General features: G+C 42.7%; 1 protein-coding gene across 1 annotated transcript in view; it reads right to left on the reverse strand.

Moving 5' to 3' along the window:
* ramp1 (receptor activity modifying protein 1) overlaps positions 1 to 24,993 on the reverse strand; it is a 114,010-nt gene that overhangs the window by 34,651 nt on the left and 54,366 nt on the right. Inside the window, exon 2 of the mRNA XM_015965526.3 lies at positions 4,453 to 4,588. Within this exon, the coding sequence (XP_015821012.1) occupies positions 4,453 to 4,588 (136 nt within the window). The remainder of the gene's footprint in view (positions 1 to 4,452; positions 4,589 to 24,993) is intronic.

Here is a 24,993-nt window from a genome sequence, read left to right on the forward strand (position 1 = left end):
GGCGTGCAGAATCGCGGGTAAAATGCCCAGAGTCACCACAAGCATACTACACTACACCTACTCACCAATACTAAGACGATATGGAACACTAAACCCGAAATACTTTCCCAATTACACTAACAGCCAAACACTAACTAAACTACAATATACAACAGCCAAGCTAACACTAAATAAGTATTTATAACACTAAAAGCTATGCTAAAGACTAGGATATGCTAATGCTATATGCTAATGCTGAACTACCGCTGACCTCCTACACTCGCTTGCAAATCCAACTCCCACTCGCCACAGGGCGTGGCCGAGACGCTCGTTGCTTTTATAACTTTGGCACGGAGCTGCTACGTAGTACTCTACTGGTTTACGTAGTACTTTACTCTTTAGCCATTGGCTAAAATTTATTCAAAATGACTCAAATTCTATGTTTTCAGCTGAAGGTGGCGCATTACTGTGGTTTTTAGACAGAATTTTTAATTTTTAAAGAAAATGCACCAAAATGCTAAAATAAAGAATGCACACATTTAAAACACTATTAGACACTCATTTATACAGTTCATCAGCAAAAAAAAGTTAATTTAGACGTTACTTGCTCTTTAAGATCACCTTTAAACGTTGGCCACGGTAATGCTAACACACACACACACACACACACACACACACACACACACACACACACACACACACACACACACACACACACACAGTGAAGATTGTTGCCCCTTGAGGAACGGTGAGCTGCAGACAAGGCCAAGCTCAGGAACTGTTTGGGGTTAACTCCCCAATCCAACTCCTTAAAGCTGAGTGTCAAGCAGGGAGACATTGGGTCCCATTTTTAAAATCTTTGGTATGACTCCTCTGGGATTTGAACTCTGATCTCCCAGGACCAAGCTACCGCCTTCGCTATGTCTGAGCTCAAGCTAACACTAGCCTTAACTACTGCTGCCCCAGTTCGAGCTACCGCCTTCGCTAAGTTTGCGCTAAAGCTAACACTATCCTTAAACTACTGCCGACCCCAGTCCGAGCTACCGCCTTCAACAAGTCTGAGCTAAAGCTTATACTAGCCTTGACTGATGCCAACGCTAGGCTGAGCTACTACTAATGGTAGCCTGGGCTACTATAAATGTTGCTGGACAAAAATAAAGAATGTTGGAGCACCACTCACGTTCCACGATGTACTGGGAATGTCTAGACCAGGGGTCAGCAACCCGCGGCTCCGGAGCCGCATGCGGCTCTTTCATCCATCTGATGCGGCTCTCTGCTTGTAAACTAATTAATGAATATTTAATTACAATGTATTTTATTCATGTTTTCATCTGTAGCCAATTCTAAATTTAAAGATTGTCTGCGTAAACGTGAACAGGTCACCTGCTTGTGCGGATTCAAATGTCTATAGGAGCTTTCTGAGCTGGATATGAGATTCTGGACTGTTCCTCAGACAGGCTCAGGGATGCGTCGCAGTGTTGGAGACAGGAACAGGCACTATTCAGCTGAAGATTCATAATTAGGGAACATTTCTTAAGTGACAAGTCTCTGAGAGACCGGGTTTAGAACACACAGAATCTTCCTGCATGGTTCTGGTTCTGCGACGCGCTCCAAGCCCCCGATCTATCTTCAGCTCGCTGTCCACCTTACGCCCACGCCGACAGCGAGCTGCGCTGAGCTCAGTGTCCACCTCAGATGTTCTGATGGGAATCTTTTCCTGACTGATGTAGCTACCTCCACCATGTGCGTTGAAATGTCAGCACATCTGCAGGCTTGAGATGTCTCCGTCAAAATAAATACGGAAAACATCGGGTCGTGCGAACCCCGTCATTTAACCGTTTTACCTTCTAGTGAAGATTGTTGCAGACAGAAACATTAAACCTGATGAACACCAGAGCCACCACACTGCGCCGTTACCTCCGCCAGTGTAAACGAGGAAAAACAACTAATTACCTTTTCAACAATGTTTAATGCAAAGTTTAGTTCAGTACAAAGTTGAATTACAACCGTCCAACGAGACAGAGCCTGGACTTGTATTCTGAACAGTTATGTGTGACTCCTGAAAAAGCGTCACCTGCTCAACCATTAAAACCACCAGCAGGGTGAAAAAAATGGAAATATTGTAGCACAGACGGGCTACAACTTTTGGGTCAGTTTTATACAAACTGTTTTATTAATTATCTTCTGTTGAAAGATAACTTTGAGGTACATGAGCGACTGGTATTGGCTGCTGTCACCTGTTGTGATTGGTTAAAGCAGCTCTCTGCTGTCTGAGGGTAGGCCCCGCCCACAATGCTGCGGCTGCTGCGGCTCCCAGTGCTCTCTTTACTGTGGGAAACGGGTAATAATGGCTCTTTGATGGGGACAGGTTGCCGACCCCTGGTCTAGACTGAATGAATGCCAGATAGATCCATAGTTTGAGGTCTCTTCGTCCCCCGCTCATCCACACGGCATCACACCAAACATTTACAAACAAGGTTATGTGCATAATTTCAGCACACTGTCACTTTTCAACTCTTCCTAAACATTCTCACACAACTTCATGCATGAAAGGGTGGCTTAACACACAGAATAAGGGATCTGAACACAAGGACATGACAAAGCTCCATTCTGAAACCCCCGTCTGTCATCTAACTGCTATGAAACAAAGCTTGAGAAGGATGGAAAGTATTTGTTTCTTTGAAAAAGGTCCAGAAAAAACAGAAAATTTTAACAGAAGTGTGTTTAAAATATTAAAATGTCAAATCCTTATTTGTCTAAAACAAAAGCATGAAGTTGGAAGTGAAACGAACTATAAGACTGATGAGTGACAGTGAGACAGCGCTGGTGGTGACAGGTTGGAGCAGAATAAAACCGACCGAGGCGACCGTAGAAGACTGACAGCCTGGCTGTGGGAGCTGCTTGCCTTCTGACAGCCAGGACACACCGAGAAGCCAGTAAGCACCACGCGACTGGTCCGACGCTCAAGAGACTCTCAGACTCCAAATGTCACCTGATGTCAATGACACATCTCTGGGTGCATTTGGGCCAGAACGCAGCACGACTTCCAAGGGTAGCAAACGGCCCTGACCTTTCTTCACTCAGCTGAACTATTTGACATTTTTACTGGGCGGCGGTGGCACAGGAGCTAAGCGCTCGCTCCGTAATCAGAAGGTTGCAGGTTCGAGCCCCGCTCAGTCTGTCGCTGTTGTTGTGTCCTTGGGCAAGACACTTAACCCGCCTTGCCTGCTGGTGGTGGTCGGAGGGACCGGTGGCGCCTGTGCTCGGCAGCGTCGCCAAATACAGGCCATTTACCATTTAAAACTTCGTTTAGTTCCGTCTCCTGCAGTTTTTTCATTCTGCACTAAAACTGGAGATAGAAGAAGTTGCAGTGACAGTTTTCATAAAGAAATGTTGTTCAGCTTTCAAAGGGCACAGTTTAAAAACCCGTGTATTGTATGTACTTTATTATTTTATAGTTATAGTAATCAGGGGACAGACAGATTTGGACAACAGCTCTTCAGAACCACGAACAACATCAGTAAATGACCTGTGTTTGTGTAGCGCCTTCTTAGGGTTCTACAACCCCCCAAGGCGCTTCACAACACACGCTAGTGGGGATGAGCTACAACGTAGCCACAGCTGCCCTGGGGAGCACTGACAGAGGCGAGGCTGCCGAATGCTGGCGGCACCGGTCCCTCCGACCACCACCAGCAGGCAAGGCAGGTTAAGTGTCTTGCCCAAGGACACAACGGCAGCATTCGCTGGAGTCGGGACTGAACTTGCAACCTTCTGATTACTGGATAACCCGCTCTACCTCCTGAGCTACTTGCTGCCCAGTAGGTAAAAGTTTCATTTCCTGATCCTGGTGACATGCACCGGCTCGCCAGCGGGGCTGACATCATGAACCAACGTGAATCTTGCAGCCTTTTATTTACGTTCAGACCCAGAGCCTCAGAGGAACGTTTCACTGCAGCAACAGTTGGAAATTTTCACGTGAACGAGAACAATGCTGCTCCTTGGACCAGAACATCTCAGTCAAAGGTCACATTTTTGGGCGAACCGCCTAATTGGGCTCTCTCTCTCCGAGGCTGCGGAGGAGAGTCACCCACGCCCGGCGGTAAAACAAACCGACGTGCAATCACAGGCACACAATAGAGGAGGATGCTTTTATTGTGATACTTTCAGTTCTGCAGGTAGAAACTGTTTGTTAATTTCTACTTAATGATTCTCTAATAGTCGTCTGAAAGGCTGCAGGCATCCGTTACAGTCAGGGTTAGGATAATATTTGTGTTTGCACAACAGCGCTTTGTTTATGCCAAAGGCGGGAGGTTCTTGCTCTGACTGAGTTTCTCCTTCAGTTATTGTGTGTGTGTGCGTGTGTGTGCGAGTGTGCGTGCGTGTGTGTGTGTGTGTGTGTGTGTGTGTGTGTGTGTGTGTGCGCGCGTGCGTGTGTGTGCGTGTGTGTGTGTGTGTGTGTGTGTGATTACTTACTCCACTGTGTCCTCCCAGCTGCACCACTGACTCTGGTCCAGCTCCTGCATGTCGAACCGGAACTTGGCCAAGCAGATCTCCTCGATGAGGTATTTGTAGTTTGACCCACAACCCTGCGCTGATGCACACTGACTCACTGGTGGGAAAAGGAGGGAAAGATTTTAGCAAGAGAAGGTTTACCCAAACAAATGGGTGTAACTAACTCAGAGACGTGTGTCAAACTCTGCAAATATCCAAAGATCTGCTTAAAACATGATCATTCCGTTTATTTTGTCATTCATGAGCTTTCCTGTTAAGTACTATGTGAAAAAGGTAGAAAATAAATTGCATTTTTAGCCCGGATAAAAGTATAAATAACCAGAGACCACCTTAAATATGTGTAGCCTGAAATATGAAATAAAATTTGTTTTATCTAATGACTGTTGTCTGAAGTTAACTCATGATTTATTTCATCTCACATTTGTTAAACAATATGAAATAAAATTGGCCCTTCCCACCTATAGATCGTCCACCAGGGGGCAGTAGACATGTATAGGACTGTATAAAGCTTGGTTTATGCTTGACACATTTACTTTCCGCTTGGTGATGCGGCTCGCGGATGGAACGCGCTTCACAACTTCCAGCGTTTATGGTTCATGTGGCTCGTCCCTGCGGTGAGCCAATATTCTCCCAAACTGTAGGGGGCAGCATGGAGCTCTACGGCATGCATCCAACACTACACCATAGTAGAAGTAGAAGTTACTGTTTACAACATGGCATTCCAGCATTTTTAACAGCGTTCTCGTCTTTTCCGACAGTGCGAGCTATTTCTCTCCAAGAATTATTAACAACATGTTGATCACGGTGATCTCTGAGAGCTGAATCATACAAATGTCTGTATTTACCAACCTTTGCCATACTAGTTCTTGCCGGTCCGCCATGTTTTTCCGCGTCCGACCGTCCGCGTGGTTAGAAATTTTCTGAGGTGCGCGTTGCGGAAATTCTGGGCCGTGCGGAGGCGCGGTGGAGGGGCGTGGTTGTTAAAATGACGCAACTTTTCCGCGCGGAGCCGTGCGGACCTCGCGGACGCGTCAAGCATAAACCAACCTTAAAGCAGGGTTCTGGTGAAGGTGCTAATCCTGATGCTCCATTTGGAGGCTTTAAGGACCGGGGAGGCTTGATGTGAATTTGTGACACCAGTCTTAGTGGTTAAAGCTTAAAACAGCAACTAAAACTGCCAGAGTTAGCTTCATTGTTCAAGTATGGTTAAGGACCGCCTCCTGCATTTAAAACAGATTGTCCCAACTAAGTAAAATGTTATTTTCTTGTGAGATTTTGAGTGAAATCAAGTTTGTCGGAAAAATGACCCGAAAACAAAGAACGTAAAAGCTGAAGAGTTTAACGGATCACTGCGTAATGAGTGGAAACAAGCTGCTTTTAGCCAGTTCTTGGTCTAGGAGCCACTTCAGAGGACCCCATGTTGCAGACACCTGACCATAACGGATGGTTTTCTGTATTTGATGCAATTCTTTGACCTAAAATGAGTCCGATTCTAAGAATCGGAGCCCAACATCGTACCTTTTTGGGTTTTTACACCAGAACTACCTTCTGCAACATGTTTTCCACCCACTTCACCGAGTCCACCTCTGCTCATTTCTCTCATTACAGGTAAACGAAGCCGAGATTGTGAGAGGAGACCTCGTGAGAGCCTCCGTGTGCACTCGCTCTAACCTACCTGACTGAAATCCCTCAAAAGCTGAGCACGGACCTCAGAGCTGCTGAAAGAAAGTGGCACAAATCCAGCTGATCTCGAGGACTGTATCAATCACTTCTATCCTCCTTCTCATCCAGCATCACTTCTGTCCAACCTGCTTTTGACAGTGATGAGCTCTGCACCCCAAAGATAACCTCAGAACACTGTTCAGTCCTCCTCCACCTGCAGCCACAAACATTTCTGAGGGCCTGTTTGCCCCTTTCTAGACATCCAGTAAACGTGCTTTAAAGAATTTATCTAATAAAGACAATATGCTGGCCACAGCGTTTAAAGTTTTAATGCTTTATGGAGGAGATGTGTGGGACATCACCTTTTTTAACAACTGTGTCCAAAAGACGGATTCGTTTTTAGGGCTGCAGGAAGCTGCAATCACAGGAAGCTCCATCAGGGTTGAGGCTCGACTCTTAATGATGAGTTGATGTTTATTCTGATGTGAAATCCATAAAAGGAAAAAAGCGTTCATGGAAGTAAATTCCAACAGACGGAGAATACAATTCTGTGGTTTTATTGAAAGCGACCCGCATGCACCTCTGTGTTTTATTGCTTTCTGCTGTAGAGGAACAGAGCTGAAGCCGATCTCCGTTTCAGGTTCTGCTCTGGACAAAAGCTGCAGGAAAATATAATAATAGAAGTTAACACTGGAGCTCCAGAAACAAAGTAAAACACACCTTTGTGGTAACATGGAGGTAGGAGCACGCACCATTTATTTTATTTTATTTTATTTTTTTCCAGACTGACCAGAGCCTCTGGGGGATTCGAGTGCAGCCAGACAACCAGAAAGCGTAGGGTAAGGTAGGCATTCGCACAAACTTTTGGGACTTGTCATCTTCTGGAAAATCCTCAACTAGACAAGTCAGTGACCTGGTGCTAATACCCCCTGAGGACCAGAGTCACTCACTGCCTTTAACGGATTTACACCAAATATTCATTGATGAATCTCTGACCCCGTATAGGTTGGATCTGCTGCAGGAACTCCCATCATGCATTGCATTTTCACACCGTTAAAATGATACAACCACAGATGCTAACCTCGACTGGAGACGTTTTACTTCTAATTCCAGTTTAAAACAACCTCTTGTGCTTTTTGCTTGTGTGAACTAAATTTATTTAATCAGAGTTTTGATCCCTTGGGTTTAAATATTTATGTCTCAGACAGTTTAGCTGAACTAACCAAATCTCTACAGGGCAGAGGCAGCATGTTTCTTCTTTTATCTGCTTGTTTCGGTGGAGTTTCTACAATGTGAAATAAAAAATTAGAGATCTGAGTGTTGAAAGAACTTGTTCACATGAATCAAATGCAGCCAACGCTGAAGAGATGAAAACTGGTCCTGGGAAAAGAAAGATTAAGTATGTGTTTGTGATTAAATCAAGATCAAAGGGTGAGGAGGAGATCCTGCAGGGGGTGAAAACTGAAATCTTCAGAAGAATAAAATAACTGGACTTGTGTTTTCACGATGGGACATTTAGACACGTTCAGACCCGACTCACCCTTGCAGGAGAAACGGTTTTGATCACAGCACAGAAATCTCTGCGGGAATGCAAACTCTTGCCTCCCACACGATGGACTGTCTGGCTTTCAGCTTCACCACAAAAAGGGCAGAACACTCCCAGAATGAATGTTTGCCTGAACGAACATTTGCAGATCTTTCCAAAGTAAACATACTGCTACTAATCCTGCTTAAACACAAGTTAATCAGTCAGTTTGAACTTGGATTTTCTTCCTCAGGTCATTTTTCTTCATCTCGTCTCAGACTTTGTTCACAGTGGACACCACCAACCCGTCCACGTTTCTAATAGATTTTCCCCGCTCAGTGACGCACCCACTGATAAGCAGACTCTGATCATTGGCAGCTCCATAGTCAGAAACGTGGCATTAGAGGCTCCAGCAACCATAGTTAAATGTTTACCTGGGGCCAGAGCGGGCGACATTAAATCTTATCTGAAACTGCTGGCTAAGGATAAGCGTAAATACAGTAAGATTGTTATTCACGCTGGCGGTAACGACACCCGGTTACGCCAATCGGAGGTCACTAACATTAATGTTGCTTCGGTGTGTAAGTTTGCCAAAACAAAGTCGGACTCCGTAATTTTCTCTGGCCCCCTGCCTGATCGGACCAGTGACGACATGTTTAGCCGCATGCTGTCCTTCAACCGCTGGCTGTCTAGGTGGTGTCCTGAAAACAACGTGGGCTACATTGATAATTGGAAAACTTTTTGGGGAAAAACTGGTCTGATGCGAACAGATGGCATCCATCTCTCTTTGGATGGAGCAGCTCCTCTTTCTAGAAATATGGCCAATTTTAACTCATTCACTGCCAATAACAACTAAAGTCGTCATTTGCATTTTATTTGTTACTATGTGGGCGTTTGAACGAGCCCCCGCACCGTGAGAACAAACATCTCAGCTCTAAAGCCGATCTTCATCCGCGTACGTCACACGTCACGTGACCAGGAAGCAGATAATCCATGTGTTAGGAGATCGTTTTGGGCCGCTGCTGTAAACAAAATGAGGCGTGAACCAGAAAAGCTTCTGCCGATCACAATTCAACAATGGATTATAAAAGAACGGATAAAGCTCGAAACACGCGGATTCAACTGGCTAAGTTGTTATCTTAAAAACATAAACCTATTTGTACAGTTTGGATTAAAGTAACTAGGACAGGAAGTAATAAAATCTGGAATCCCTCAGAGTACAGTGCTAGGCCCCGAACTAATCCAAATCCAAGTCCAATGTATTTATAAAGCACTAATAAACAACAACATGTACCAAAGTACTGCACAATAAAAACATGTATAAAAGAAAGAACTAATACAGCGGCAACAACATTATAAAAGTCACAATAAAAGCCCACTGCTTCTATCAAGGCCAGAGAAAAAAGGTGAGTTTTCAGGCAAGATTTCAACACAATAAGAGTCAGCCTGTTTTACATCTGTGGGCAGCTTGTTCCACAACCTGGGACCAATCACCGAAAAAGCTCTGTCGCCTCTGCTTTTGCGTTTCATCTGGGGAACCAGTAGCCCACGTCCAGCTGAACGAAGAGATCGCACAGGCACATGCAAAGTCAGCAATTCCGACAGGTAATGTGAGGCAAAGCCATTTTGGCATTTAAAAACAAATAACAGAATTTTAAACTATTTTTGATACCTCACTGGGAGCCAATGATGGGCTGATAGGACTGGAGAGATATGGTCACACTTGCAGGTACGTGCTGCAGCATTCGGGACCATCTGCAGATGTGAAATCAAAAACTGGCTGATGCCCACGTACAGAGTATTACAGTAGTCTAGTCTGGTCATCACAAAGACACGGATAAAAATCAGAAAATTATGTTGCAATAAGAATGTTTTTATCATTGCTTGCGGTCTCAGGTGAAAAAAGCTAGCACTCACACTGAGCATATGTGTTTATCAAAACAGAATGCCTATTCAACATTTTCACACCAAGATTACAAACAGTGAGCTTATGAAACTGGGTTAATGATCCCAAATCCAAACAGTCAGTACCACCTGCATGTCTAGGGCAATTTGTAAAACCTTGGTTTTGCTTTCATTGAAATACAGAAAGTTTGCACACATCCATAATTTAGCCGCAGCTATACAATTCAATAATTTTGCTGCACAGAAATGTTTTTTCATGGCTAAGGGACACATAGATTTGGTTATTGTAACCGGATTACAGGATACAATAAGATAATTAAAAGAAAAAATAAACAAATGGGCCAATAATTAGGTTCGGGGAGAATTGGAGGTTGTTTAAGAATGACTGGAGTCACGGGTATAGCATGAAACGGTTTATATACTAAATTTTAATAATAATGGGAAATATAACACATAAAGATAACACACAAAAACAGATGAAAACAATCGACAATAGTAAAATGCTCGGTATGAGATTTGATCATATGAGTCACAAGTCAGCCGGCGTCAAGTCAAATCCCCACGCTTGGGGTGAAAGTCAGAGTCCGGTGGTGCGATTTTTTCCTACCGCACCGTTGAGATTGTTCACAGAAGAGAGCAGTCTGCTCTTCAGTTACTTGAGATGTCCTGGTTCGTTCAGTGGTTAAGGCTCGCCATCTCCCTCGTCAGGAAGAAATCCAGTTCTCGTTCCAAGTGAGTGATCATAGGAGTCGGGATCAAACCCAAGGAAAAAAAAAACCCAGCCTGTAAACAACAGGACTGTTAGCAAGTTGGCATCGACCCTTCTCGTCACATCACAGCATAAAGTCTTACAGACTTAAACAAATGCTTCACTCTATTGGCATAGCCAATCATGTTTGGGTTCACAGTTCAACTAACATAACATCAATTTGATTGTCTATTAAAATAATTCTCAGTAGCTCTGGAAATATAATTACATATGACAACAATTGTTCAGCTCAATAGGCTCAGTTAGATTCTATTACTCTACACTATTCAACAAGAAATACATTCATGACAACAAGGATACATTTAGTTGTGTTTCTATACAGCATTGTGACACCTTGTATATCTGTAACACAATAAATAAATAAATAAATAAATAAATAAATAAATAAATAAATAAATAAATAAATAAAATTCAACAAAATATAAATTCTGGTCCTTTGGTCCACCTTTGTAAAATAATTCCTCCCTAATCAGTTAGCTTTTATTTATTTTTATTTATCTATTTTTTTTATTATTAAATGTTTGGTTAAGGGACGCATTGCTAATTCTATGGCGTTAGCTATAACGCCCCTGAGGACCTTGTACATCTAGGCCGTACCACCATTAACTGGCGGTTTGAGCCGTTAACTCCTGGGAATCCCATATGCCCTACCGCCCTTAACTGGCGGTTTGAGCCGTTAACTCCTATATGCCCTACCACCGTTAACTGGTAGTTTGAGATGTTAACTCCTGGGATCTAACGTCTAGCAGCCCACTGCTGTCACCTCGGTTGCTGTAATTAGCTTTTTGAATTTAATAATTTACTGAATTTAATCTCATTCACTCACCAACGCGCTCCAACGGTTCCCTCCTACAGAGGATTGGTTCACTCTGTCGTCTCCACACAAATCTATAAGAATGGAATTAATTTGATAAGCTATTTAAGTTTCCTTTTTTTTTTTAAGTTGCATCGTTAGCTTTTTCTCTTCTTTTTTCTTTACTCACCGCGTTGGTTCCAAGTTCCTAGCTCTTATTAGAAGGAGTCAAGTCCGCCTCTCCCTCTATCTATGCGGCACCCAAATCAGGGTTCTTCACGGCCTCGACCGTTGTTTTTTTTTCTCTCTCTCTCTCTCTCTAACCGCTCAGTCTTTGCTTTCTGTATCTGCGTGCTGCACAGCCGTTTGTCTCTCCTCTCGCTCAGCTGCGTCGCACGGTTTTATTTCGCGGAGGCGGGACTTATTTCTCTCAGCCAATGAAATTTCAGATTCCCACCTGGACCAATAGTATACAGCTTTCCTCTTCTGTTTCTGTTAGTGATGTTCAAGATTCTTGTTTTAACCGATGTTTAATATTAAACTCGTTATTTTAGTTATTCACCCTTCCAATAATTCATTATGAAATTATCTATTAGTTAATTAGATATCTATTAATTAGTATTGTTAATTTCCTTAATTTATATTTTATATTTTATCTAAATTGAGGATGGATCATATTAGTAAGCCAATTAGTTAATACCTCATTAAGGTTCTAGCTTCTGGGTTACATCCTCCCCCATTAAATATCATGCACGTCCCTGTGCATTGTTTCTACGGGGTACACAACTTCTTGAGTAAGAGAGTCAATAAAAGCTTTATTAAGTCCTTGGAAAAGGGACCTAACTACGGTCACTAGTGGATTGCCCAATTGAGAGTAAGTTAGTCTTTGAGGAGGCTGACTACTTCGTTCAGATCTCCTGACATACATCTCTGGTTGCACAGTATCATGCTCATCCGTTTCGGTTTGATTCTCAACTGAGACAGGACGAAGTGAGATCTCTGTTTCCGACAGAGCTGATGAGCTATTCTCTAAGACTTTGGTCTTTTCAGATGTATGTGTCTGATCGTGTATGATGGGTTCAAAACTTACATCACGTTGCTGCGACTTTAGGACACCATCCAATTGAGGTAGGTTTGTGTTAGTTTCATCCCCCGTTTCTACGTCAGGTAAGTATACTTCGTTTTTTTTCGTTTTTTCAGGTAAGTATGTTGCTGCTTCTTTCACTCTTTCAGGTAAGAATGTCGCAGTTTCACTCATTCTGTCAGGTAAGAATGTTTCGGTGTTGATGCCTTTGTCAAGTAAGGACAATTCAGCATTTTCATTACCAGCTAAGGTTGGTTCCTTGCGATCCCCTGTGTGTAAGGATAGTGTGTTTTGTTGTTGAATATTATTTACCGGTCCTGAATCTGCTATGAGTTCCCTATTTGGCAAGGTGACCGCTATTTGATAGGATGGTCGGTTTAGCACTTGTGGAAGATCAGAGTAATAAAACTCATCTACCTCTTCGTCAAGTGGCTCATCTGGGTCAGGTTCTAAGGCTGAACTCTGTCTTGTATGAGGTCTGCTAGGTTTCGTAACGCGTTCTGTTTCATTTTCTAATGAAGAGAGAAAACCACAAGGCAGTAAAAGATCTCTGTGGAGTGTTCTGTTGGGTCCTTCTCCGTTCTCTGGTTTTACAGTGTATACTGGCAAGTTTTCCATCTGTTTGAGAACTATATACACTGTTTGCTCCCATTTGTCTGCTAATTTATGCTTTTCTCTTAAGCGAAGATTTCGGACTAAAACACGATCTCCCACACCTAGTGTGGACTCACGAATGTTTCTGTCGAACCGTTCTTTGTTCTTCCTCGCTGTTTTTTGAGAGTTTTTTATGACAATGTCATAACTCTGTTCCAGATGACTCTTCAGTTCTTTAACATACTGAGAATGAGTTATAGAGGGCTTGTTCAAATGCGGTAACCCAAAGGCAATATCTATAGGCAACCGAGGCTGCCTACCGAACATTAGCTCGTAGGGAGAGTATCCCGTCACGTCATTTTTTGTACAATTGTACGAGTGAGTAAGTGGTTTTACAAAATCGCGCCAGTGATGTTTCTCGGTGGCTTGTAAAGTTCCCAACATGCTGAGTAATGTACGATTGTACCGTTCAACGGGGTTGCCACGAGGGTGATAAGGGCTCGTTCTGACTTTACGGATACCAAGTAAAGAACAAAGTTCCTTGATTGTACGTGATTCGAAATCCCGTCCCTGATCACTATGAAGACGCTCAGGAAACCCGTAGTGGACTAAAAAATGTTCCCACAGGTTCTTCGCGACGGTGGTGGCTTTCTGATCTTTGGTTGGGATGGACACTGCATACTTTGTAAAATGGTCTGTAATCACTAAGACATCTTTAGTGTTCTTACTGTCTGGTTCTATGGAGAGAAAATCCATGCAAACTAACTCCATAGGTCTGGTGGTGGTAATACTCACCATTGGAGCAGCTTTGTCAGGGAGGGCCTTCCGACGGATACATCTTTCGCAAGTTTTAACTTTGATTTCGATATCACTAGCCATTCTTGGCCAGTAAAAACGGGACCGAATGAGATCTGTCGTACGTTCAACCCCAAGATGCCCCATATCATCATGTAGGCTTTGCATGACTGTTGAACGTAATGAATCAGGCAAGACTAACTGCAATGATGTCTCTGGTCCTAATTGGCGTCTCCGGTACAGTAAATCATTTTGAAACTCAAACCGTTTCCACTCTCTCAAAAGGTTAAGAACCACCGGGGGTTCTGCAATAGTATCAGTTGGCGGTTTATTGTCAGTCATAAGCAGCTGAATGACTCGGCCAATGGTTGGATCTTTCCTCTGCAAGGAGACAAGGTCAGCATGGTTATACTTGGGCACAGCAAAGAAACTGTCACTATTGTCTTCCAACTGGAATAGGTCTGGAATGGCCGCTGCAGACATGGCAAGTGACTGAACTAAACCACAAGGAGAATCAGTCTCATCCAAGACCATGTGCTTTTGGCATGTTGCCTTCACTGCTTCGGCTTGAAGTTGAAGCTCGACTTCTTTGACAGAGGATAAAAGATGAGATCGGAACTCATCTAGTCGTTGGCATTCCTCAGTGAATTTTGAGTTGTCTTCAGGTTTATCATGCAGCCTCCTAGACAGGCCATCCGCGTCAACGTTCTGTGTACCTGCACGGTATCTGATGTCAAAATTATAGGTGGACGACGCAGCTAGCCAACGATAGCTCGTTGCATCGAGTTTTGCCGTTGTTAAGAGGTAAGTTAACGGATTATTATCAGTAATGACTGTGAATGTGTTCCCATACAAATAGTCATGAAACTTATCTGTTATGGCCCACTTTAAGGCTAGAAACTCCAACTTGTGCGCAGGGTACCTAGTTTCACTAGAGCTTAAACCGCGACTTGCATAAGCGATTACCTGTGTGACACCGTTTTGCACTTGGTATAGCGCTGCACCGAGTCCGGTCGTACTAGCATCTGTGTGTACTAGATATGGGAGTTTTGCGTCAGCGTAGCCAAGAACTGGCGAAGTGGTAAGTTTTTCAATAATAGTTTGAAAGGACTTCTCACAGTCTTGGCTCCAACGATTCCCAAAGGGTTCTTTGGGGTTCAAGTACTTTGATCTACATGGTGGTGTTTTAAAGTTTTTCCGTTTGGGTGGATAACCAGCCGTGAGAGATGTTAGTGGCTTGACAATATTTGAGTAATCTTTAACGAAGCGTCGGTAATAACCGGTAAATCCTAAGAAAGATTGGAGTTCCTTCAAAGTCTGAGGCTTCGGCCATGTTTTGAGTGCTTCCACCTTATCTGGATCGGTTTTTATGCCATCTCGAGATACTATATGTCCAAGATAACGCACAGATGTCTGGAAAAAACGACACTTATCTGGTGATAGCTTGAGTCCGTATTCTCTAAGCCGTTCAAGAACGTGAGAAAGTCTGGTTTCGTGTTCTTCCAAGGAGTTGGAAAAGACGATCAAGTCGTCTAGGAAAACTAACACTTCCTTCAGATTAATGTCCTTCATACACTTTTCCATAACCCGTTGGAAAGTGCTTGGAGCATTTGTTATTCCTTGTGGCATACGGTTAAATTCATAAAACCCAAACGGGCAAACAAAAGCAGTTTTAGGTTTATCCTTTTCACACATCTCTATTTGATAGTAACCTGACTTGAGGTCCATCACAGAAAACCACTGTGATCCAGCGAGAGCAGAAAAGGACTCCTCCAAGTTAGGCAGGGCATATGCGTCGCGAATGGTTTGCAGATTAAGCTTTCTATAGTCTATACATAGACGTACCTCACCATTCTTTTTCCGAACTCCACTATTGGTGAGGCAAATGGAGACTCCGACTCTCTTATTATACCGGTTTCCAAGAGGGCTTCCAAATGTTTTCTCACGGCTTCATAATCATGTGGATGGATCGGCCGAGATTTCTGTTTGAATGGGGTCTCGTCTTTTAAGTTGATGTGATGTCTTATCTGTTGTGTATGACCAAAATCAAGATCGTGGTGCGAAAACACATCGGAGTAAGTGTTAAGTTTGTTGGTGATCCTCCCTTTCCATTCTTCGGACAAGGGCGAAGTACCGAAGTCAAAACTGAGAGGAGGGTTTGAAGGTGAAGTCTGTTGCTGCGAACTACACGCCGCAAGTACTTTCTGATCACTTTTGTCAGGTTCTGGATATGGCATAACACGATCGGCTTTAACTAACTCAGCGATCACACAGTTAGTGGGTAATGTGATGTCATGGTTAGTTTCGTTTCTTAGTACAACAGGTACTTTGTATGGACCATGTGAAGGTAAGGAAATGAGGCAACAGTCTACAATTATACCCCCTGGTAGAGAACCATTGGTGGGTTGTTCAATGAGTGCATAAGGCTCATGCTTGTTTTGGCTGGGTTGCATAAACCCTTCTAGTAACAGTTTTTTATTTGCAGGGAGAACTTCTTGGGTTCTCCCTCGAAGCTTCACCACACCAACTCGTCCATCTTTGCTTTGTTTTTTTCTGACTGCTAAGGCTTTTAGCACGTGTTGGTACCCATAAGAGAGTGCCTTGGAATCAGGTAAGTTATTGGCAGACAATTGCTCATACAAAGGATCGAGTGTGTTTGTGCCAATGAGTAGTGGTGTATCAGAGTTTGAGCTTATATCCGGAACCACTAACGCAAGGGTAGGTAACTCAAGTCCAGACTGATCGAGCTCTTTTGGAAATGTGACACTTATCTCTATGTATCCTAAATAAGGAACTGCTTGACCGTTTGCGCCCTCGACTTCTAACAGATTACTGATGGGTTTAATTGAGAGGTCAGGTAAGTGTTCTTGGTAAAAAGAATTGGCAATGGTGGTTACCTGGGACCCTGAATCCAGTAAACAATTACATTCAACACTGTTAACTGAGACTGTAGCTGTGCATCGCCCACCCACTAATCTTTTGGGAAGTTTTGGCACTGAATGAGCATGAACTGGCTTGCAAAAAAGTCTCTCTGTCCTTTCCTTAGAGGGACTTGGTTCTACTTTAGCACCTATCTGTCCCACGATAGGAGCTTCTACCGGTTTAAAGGAGGAGACTGAGCAATTGGCTTTGACATCTCCCACTCGCGCTGCTTCTGTCTAAGAGCAAGTCTTTTAGTTGCAACTAGTGCTGGATTTGGCTCGTTGCTACAGCTAGAAGCTATGTGCCCATCTTCTCCGCACTTAAAACAGTATCCAGGCTTTGGTCTGGGCACCACTGCTGTTATCTGCTGAATCTGTTTGGGCTCATCTGGAATTTTAGTCCCCACACGGGGTTTTGACTCTTTTTGAGTTTTCTTTGCCTTTTTATCTGTGTTGTTAACCTTAAGCTGTGCAATTTGGCTCCTGAGCTCAGCGATTTGTTTGCGTAAGTCATCACAGTTATCATCTATTTCCAGTTCACAAGTGTTTTTACTCTGAGAGCATGTTGTTTGCACATTTGAATACACTCTAGTTCGTTGTGCCCCTAAGTGTTGTTTCATGCGTGCTGCTTTAGTAGCCTGTTTGTCTTCTTCAGTGCGCAGTTTGAGGAGAAGTGCTGTAAAATGAGGCGGGTTGTCTTTCTTTTGTTCGAGTTGCAGGTTTGAAATCAGCGAGCTGTCCCAACAGCCTCTGCAAAACTGCTTGAGCAGCTGCTGGTCGGCGTCACTGGAGGAAATTCCATTCCTCTGAATAACTAGGTTTAACAAGGTGTATAACCTCTGAAAGTAATCGGAAGGTTTTTCACCACTGTCCTGGTTTGTGTTTAAAAAGCGAGCAAAGAGCTCGTCGCCGTCTTCGACAGCTGCGTAAGCTGAATCGAGATGTTCAAGGTACGTTTCCGGGTCGGATTTTGGACTAAGAGCTTTAACGATGCTCGCTGCTGGGGCTGACAGACTCTCCACGATTCTTCGTACAATTTGGGACTTGGTGAGTGAAGGATCATTTATGCATAACACTACACTACTACGCCAAGTATCATAGTCAGTTTCAAAAGAAGGGTGTGGAACTCGCCCTGAGAACGGTTTTAGTCTGTATTGTGAAGTAGGCGGAGGGATAACCTCACTGCTTTTAACAATGTGTTCCACAATAACTCGCTGAACCTCAGGTGTGTTTAAAAGATTTGGTGGAATGCAAGGGTTTTGTTTTCCAGTCTCTGTAGGTGGACAATTGTCCTTTGAGTTGTTCATATAGTTAACTTCTGGTGTTAAAGGCAGGGAATATGTAACTTGGTCACTATGGAGCATTGGCTCTGGTTCAGTGACTGGTTCAGATGCATGGGTATCCCTTCCTAAAGATTCCCCAATTTTTGCCAGTTCCTCCATTAGAAGGTCTTTAAATGATTGATTGCTACGCGCAGCTATGTCCCTGAGCTCTGACAGATAGGCATCAGTGGCAGATGTGCTAGTTTCTAGACTGTACGCGCTGGCTAGGTCTTGAATATGGAAGAAAACATCTGGGTTCCTAGTACAAGGTTTGTCATAGGGTAAACATTGTTTCTTTAATTCCTTAACAGTGGCTTCATGTTGAAACTCCACAATAATCTGATCACAGTTTGGTAACTTAATGCGCCTGTTAACTGGTCCGAATCCTTCCATAAACCCAAAGACTTCGTTATCAAGGTCTGTATCAGTTAACCCACTGATTAAAACAGCATTTGAAACTTTGACCTTTTCTGTTTTCACAACTTCCATTTTAAAACACTCAAAAGTACCAATAATGCCAAAATGGCAAACCACTGTGACCTCCAGGCACTCTTATGATGTCAGTCAATGGTTAGCTAAGGTAACAACTCTACAATTCTCCTGGCTGGCTCGCCAAGTTTTATGTAACCGGATTACAGGATACAATAAGATAATTAAAAGAAAAAATAAACAAATGGGCCAATAATTAGGTTCGGGGAGAATTGGAGGTTGTTTAAGAATGACTGGAGTCACGGGTATAGCATGAAACGGTTTATATACTAAATTTTAATAATAATGGGAAATATAACACATAAAGATAACACACAAAAACAGATGAAAACAATCGACAATAGTAAAATGCTCGGTATGAGATTTGATCATATGAGTCACAAGTCAGCCGGCGTCAAGTCAAATCCCCACGCTTGGGGTGAAAGTCAGAGTCCGGTGGTGCGATTTTTTCTACCGCACCGTTGAGATTGTTCACAGAAGAGAGCAGTCTGCTCTTCAGTTACTTGAGATGTCCTGGTTCGTTCAGTGGTTAAGGCTCGCCATCTCCCTCGTCAGGAAGAAATCCAGTTCTCGTTCCAAGTGAGTGATCATAGGAGTCGGGATCAAACCCAAGGGAAAAAAAAAACCCAGCCTGTAAACAACAGGACTGTTAGCGAGTTGGCATCGACCCTTCTCGTCACATCACAGCATAAAGTCTTACAGACTTAAACAAATGCTTCACTCTATTGGCATAGCCAATCATGTTTGGGTTCACAGTTCAACTAACATAACATCAATTTGATTGTCTATTAAAATAATTCTCAGTAGCTCTGGAAATATAATTACATATGACAACAATTGTTCAGCTCAATAGGCTCAGTTAGATTCTATTACTCTACACTATTCAACAAGAAATACATTCATGACAACAAGGATACATTTAGTTGTGTTTCTATACAGCATTGTGACACCTTGTATATCTGTAACACAATAAATAAATAAATAAATAAATAAATAAATAAAATGTTCTATAACAAAATTCAACAAAATATAAATTCTGGTCCTTTGGTCCACCTTTGTAAAATAATTCCTCCCTAATCAGTTAGCTTTTATTTATTTTTATTTATCTATTTTTTTTATTATTAAATGTTTGGTTAAGGGACGCATTGCTAATTCTATGGCGTTAGCTATAACGCCCCTGAGGACCTTGTACATCTAGGCCGTACCACCATTAACTGGCGGTTTGAGCCGTTAACTCCTGGGAATCCCATATGCCCTACCGCCCTTAACTGGCGGTTTGAGCCGTTAACTCCTATATGCCCTACCACCGTTAACTGGTAGTTTGAGATGTTAACTCCTGGGATCTAACGTCTAGCAGCCCACTGCTGTCACCTCGGTTGCTGTAATTAGCTTTTTGAATTTAATAATTTACTGAATTTAATCTCATTCACTCACCAACGCGCTCCAACGGTTCCCTCCTACAGAGGATTGGTTCACTCTGTCGTCTCCACACAAATCTATAAGAATGGAATTAATTTGATAAGCTATTTAAGTTTCCTTTTTTTTTTAAGTTGCATCGTTAGCTTTTTCTCTTCTTTTTTCTTTACTCACCGCGTTGGTTCCAAGTTCCTAGCTCTTATTAGAAGGAGTCAAGTCCGCCTCTCCCTCTATCTATGCGGCACCCAAATCAGGGTTCTTCACGGCCTCGACCGTTGTTTTTTTTTCTCTCTCTCTCTCTCTCTAACCGCTCAGTCTTTGCTTTCTGTATCTGCGTGCTGCACAGCCGTTTGTCTCTCCTCTCGCTCAGCTGTGTCGCACGGTTTTATTTCGCGGAGGCGGGACTTATTTCTCTCAGCCAATGAAATTTCAGATTCCCACCTGGACCAATAGTATACAGCTTTCCTCTTCTGTTTCTGTTAGTGATGTTCAAGATTCTTGTTTTAACCGATGTTTAATATTAAACTCGTTATTTTAGTTATTCACCCTTCCAATAATTCATTATGAAATTATCTATTAGTTAATTAGATATCTATTAATTAGTATTGTTAATTTCCTTAATTTATATTTTATATTTTATCTAAATTGAGGATGGATCATATTAGTAAGCCAATTAGTTAATACCTCATTAAGGTTCTAGCTTCTGGGTTACATCATCATCTGCATAGAGGTGGAAAGGAACCCCAAACCATCGAAAAACAAATCCCGGGGGAACAGGTACAAGGTGAACAACAGTGGCTCAAGAATGGATCCCTGAGGAACACCACATGTCAGAGGAGGTGTGGAGAACACTGAGTTACCAATTTTAACACAAAAACTCCTGAGACAAATAATATTGAAACCATTGCAGAGCCATTCCCTGGATACCAACAGTATTTTCAAGAACACTCAAGAGAATTCCATGGTCCATCATATCAAACGCTGTGGTGAAGTCCACAAGCACCAAGACCACAGTATGACCGCTGTCAGAGTAAAATGTCATTTGCCACCCAACCCTACAACTATCCATATTGTACATAAATGAGAGCTGTAAAGTGTCGGATATATTAGTTAATTTACAGATGACACAAAGATATTCTAACATGCTTGACTAAAACAGTCAAAGTTATGAAAATGGAAAAATTAAAGAATAAATTAAGAAGAAGGAATTAAGAACTTGTTTTAATAAAAAAGCCCATAAACTGAATAAAGCTAAATATTTGGTGTTTGTGTTACAAAAACAAGGACCAAATCACACCAGATTCATCAGATAAATAAAACATGGCACATGTAAACTACTTGAATTGTTGTTTTCCCTCATTGTCTCATATAGGGGTGGCTGATATACTTTAAAATTTACCGATATCAAAATGTATGTCTAATACCTTCATCATTTTGCCCATGTCAATATAAATGGTATCTTGTGTGTAAGTTGTCAATGTTCATGGTTCTTTAAAACCACAATTTAGAGGTGTTTTCCACACAAACTAAATTGCACCGTAAGCCACTCTACCCATTTTTGTGTGAGTATATATTTACAATCATCTTTTTTAAAAGACTTAGTTGTCCAAGAGAAAAATCTCCGACATTATCGCTTATATTACATCACGGTACAGGATAAGACTATCGATTTAAACCAAATTTCTAACGGATTAGTTTCAAGATGTTGTCGTATTAACTGGATGGAGTCACCATCCCATCCATTTTGTGACAAGAAGGGAAGGAGAAAATGGAGGATGCTTCATATGTTGAAGCGGGGGGGCAGATAGTGAGCAGCAGAAACCCGCGGCTGCGACTAAATCCATAATGTTGTCAAACAATTGTTGAAGATTTTTATTTTCTGTATATATATATTGGGGATTTCATCCACAAACTCTAAAGTGTTCACCACGTCTTGACAGCAGGTCTTCCTACCCAACTGCATTTGCACAAACATGTCAACAAAGATTCTCCTCATTTGTTTCAATATCTCCCAATACATATATCTGATAAACCATTTCAGGAATGGGATGAAGTTGTTAGGCGATACATGTGGCAGGGCAGAAGACCTAAAATAAAATTTCGGAATTAAATTAAGTTTACAGGTACGCAAGACAAATGGGGGAACTGTACTACATTGTTTTAAGGGTTGGGTATGTTTGTGTAAGAGTATGCCACAAGATAGAAAAAAATAAATATGCCAATCACAGAGACATTTCCAGTACAAAATTTGATTGGGGTTTGTTTTGAATTTGAAAGCTCAACCTGAGGAAAAGGCTCTTGGAAATTCAGCAATATGTTTTTCTCTCGAAATCTGCACGAATGTTGGCCTAGAAATCTAAACCAACCGTAGTAGCGAGAGGTTTTACTTGCAGGTCGGACTAGACACGCTTCATTGTAGCCTCAGCAAGTCAAACACTGGGCTGAATAGTTTTGTGCCTTGCCAATCACAGCACTCTACGTTTGTTAGTTGGAATGGTGTTAACATTAGAGCTGCAAAATAGAAAAAATGGCGTTGGCTTTTCTTTGATGTGAGAAGATAGAGGTACATTTGTTTCAAAAAAGGATGTGTTTACGTTTTCTTTGACGGTGTATGGCAGACTGCCCCGTAGACGGACATCTGTAGCAGCGACTGTTTCACGTTGTTCCTTGCTCTGATTGGTCCAGTCGTGTGTGGCGACAGCCTGAAAGACAACCGTAAATTCTGCCCTACGACTGGGTGATTTCAATGGCTTGTGTCCAGAATATATACTTACATCTATAGGATGGCTTGCCAGGCTAGAATAATGTAGTAATTCAACAAAACTTAAACAATAGAGCAGGGATATAAAAATAGTGTGCATACTATCGAGAGTTTGTTCCCAATAAATTAGATAGGAAGTTGTAGGAGTGCAATACAATAAATAACACAATGCATGGGACAAAATACCAAATATTGTGAAATGTGTCCTTTGGTGGGACAAAGCAACACAAAAGGAACAATTCAGATTCTTAGTGCAGAAGCCAAAAAACCATGGTGTTGTGTAAAGTTCCTTGGGAGGTTATAGAACTCTAAAAGGGTATGTATGGTTACAAGCCATGTACCAGTTACGAGAAAATGACTTAAGCCTCAAACTCACACAATATAAAAGTGGTTTAAAAATACCTTATGATGTGTTAAAATGGACTTTCTCATTTAGAATGAAACAAAATGTGTTTTTTAAAGCTAGGATAGATAGATTGAGCATAGACAGATGCAAGAGTCAACTAAGTTTAAAAGATTATCATCTTACTTTTATGGTCAAACCTTCTGGACACTCGTTATTATGTTACTAGGATGCACTGATCCAATCACGTGATCGGAAATCGGGCCCAATTACGTTGTTTTCAAATGATCGGTGTTCGGAGGAAATGATCGGATGTAACCACATAAAACAACAAGCATGACTTTTTAAATTCATTCTTAGATAGAGATGTTCCATCAATGGCTTAGTTTTAATTTCAACAAGTTCGTCTACATCCATATTTTGTATTTCTTGGACAATACCAATAACTAAACGTCTTCATTGGTCCTAGTTCGAAACTAATATTTCCAGTTCACTGCAGCTACTTGGAGGGAAACACAGAGCCAGCCGACGCTGGAAAATACATTAATAAACAAAGAGTAATTGCAGCAAAGAGTCGGGTTTGACAGTCTGCTGGAGCTGCGTTAACTACAGGTGTTGGTGCCTACTCCCTTAAGGTAACACGCATCCCTCAATACAGCAGCATAATGAGGACATATAAGGAAATGTTTCCTATCCATGTACTGCCTGAACGAGTAGTGTTTTTGCAGAAAAACTAAGGAAAGAACAGAAAGAAATACATCAATAACATTTAAAAAAATTCTAAGCTAACTTTTTTCTTCTTATTTTAATGTGACTCAGTAATGACTCGGCAGATAGTCAAAATCAAATGACTCGGACTCGGATCACTGGATGTTACAGAAAGCACTGCAATCTTCATCCGTTTGACACCAAAATGTCCCCATTCTATACGATTCTGTTTAATTTGGTTTTGTTGCTTTCCATTTTTATTTACTCTACTTGTTAAATGTTAATCTATGATTTTGTAAACATTTACAAAACTTTTATCAAAGAAAGAATTTTAAAAAATGAAAGAAGGTGTTTAAGCTGTCCAAAAATGAATTAGTTGTGCTGTTAGTTATACTCTAAAACGGACTTGCAGGTCTTTCTGCAGCTTAATAGGGGTCCAGCTGCGGTAAATTCACTTAATTAGACACGATTTGGGGAAAGGCACACACCTGTCTATATAAGGTCCAGTAGGTGAGAGAGAGCGAGTGTCCACCCTGATGGGTTGTGTCAGGTACGATCGGCTGAGCTGGAGTGTGGCTTTGAGACCCAGGCGCGGAGAGACTGGTATTTGGTCGTGACTGATTACAGCGTGGGAAGTTCTCTTCCCGGATGGTCTTTAGAGTTGGCAGATTAGGCTTAGTCGTTTTAGAATGGGTTGCCATCTATCGTGAGATGATGACTGAGTGCTGGCTCAGCTGTGACAGGTCCTTAAATAGGCTCAGCGGGATGACGTCACCGGGAAGCGTCGGTGACAGGGATGCTGGGAACTGGAGTGCAGTGCCAGCCAGGCCCGCAGAGGAGGTTAAGAGGAGGAGTTCATGACAGGACCCCCCCCCCCCCACCCCCGCGAGGGACGGCTCCAGAAGGCCCAGGGCGACGAGACCAAAAATCAGCCAACAGGGAAGGATCCAGAAACGAGCGGGCAGGCTCCCAGCTACGCTCCTCCGGACCGTAACCCTGCCAGTCCACCAAATACTGCCATCCACGGCCCCGGCGGCGGGCGTCCAGAATCTTGCGGACGGTGTAAACGGGGTCCCCATCGACATCTCGGGGCGTCGGCACCCGGGCCGGAGGCGGATGGAGGGGAGACGACACCACCGGCTTGAGCTGTGAGACGTGGAATACCGGGTGCACCTTAAGAGTGGAAGGGAGGTACAGCCGGTAAGCGACCGGAGCAAGGACATCTCGGACTTGGAAGGGTCCCAAAAAACGGGGCGACAGCTTCCTGGAACCAGCCGGCAACCGGAGGTTAGCGGTAGAGAGCCAAACCCGGTCACCTGGCTGGAACACAGGGCCGGGCCGGTGGCGGCGACGATGCTGTCGGGAGTACTCCGTATTAGCCCGGGTGATGGCGGCGCGAGCCCTGATCCAAGCAA

This window comes from Nothobranchius furzeri, chromosome 14 (genome assembly GCF_043380555.1).
Source record: "Nothobranchius furzeri strain GRZ-AD chromosome 14, NfurGRZ-RIMD1, whole genome shotgun sequence".
Lineage (NCBI taxonomy): Eukaryota > Metazoa > Chordata > Actinopteri > Cyprinodontiformes > Nothobranchiidae > Nothobranchius > Nothobranchius furzeri.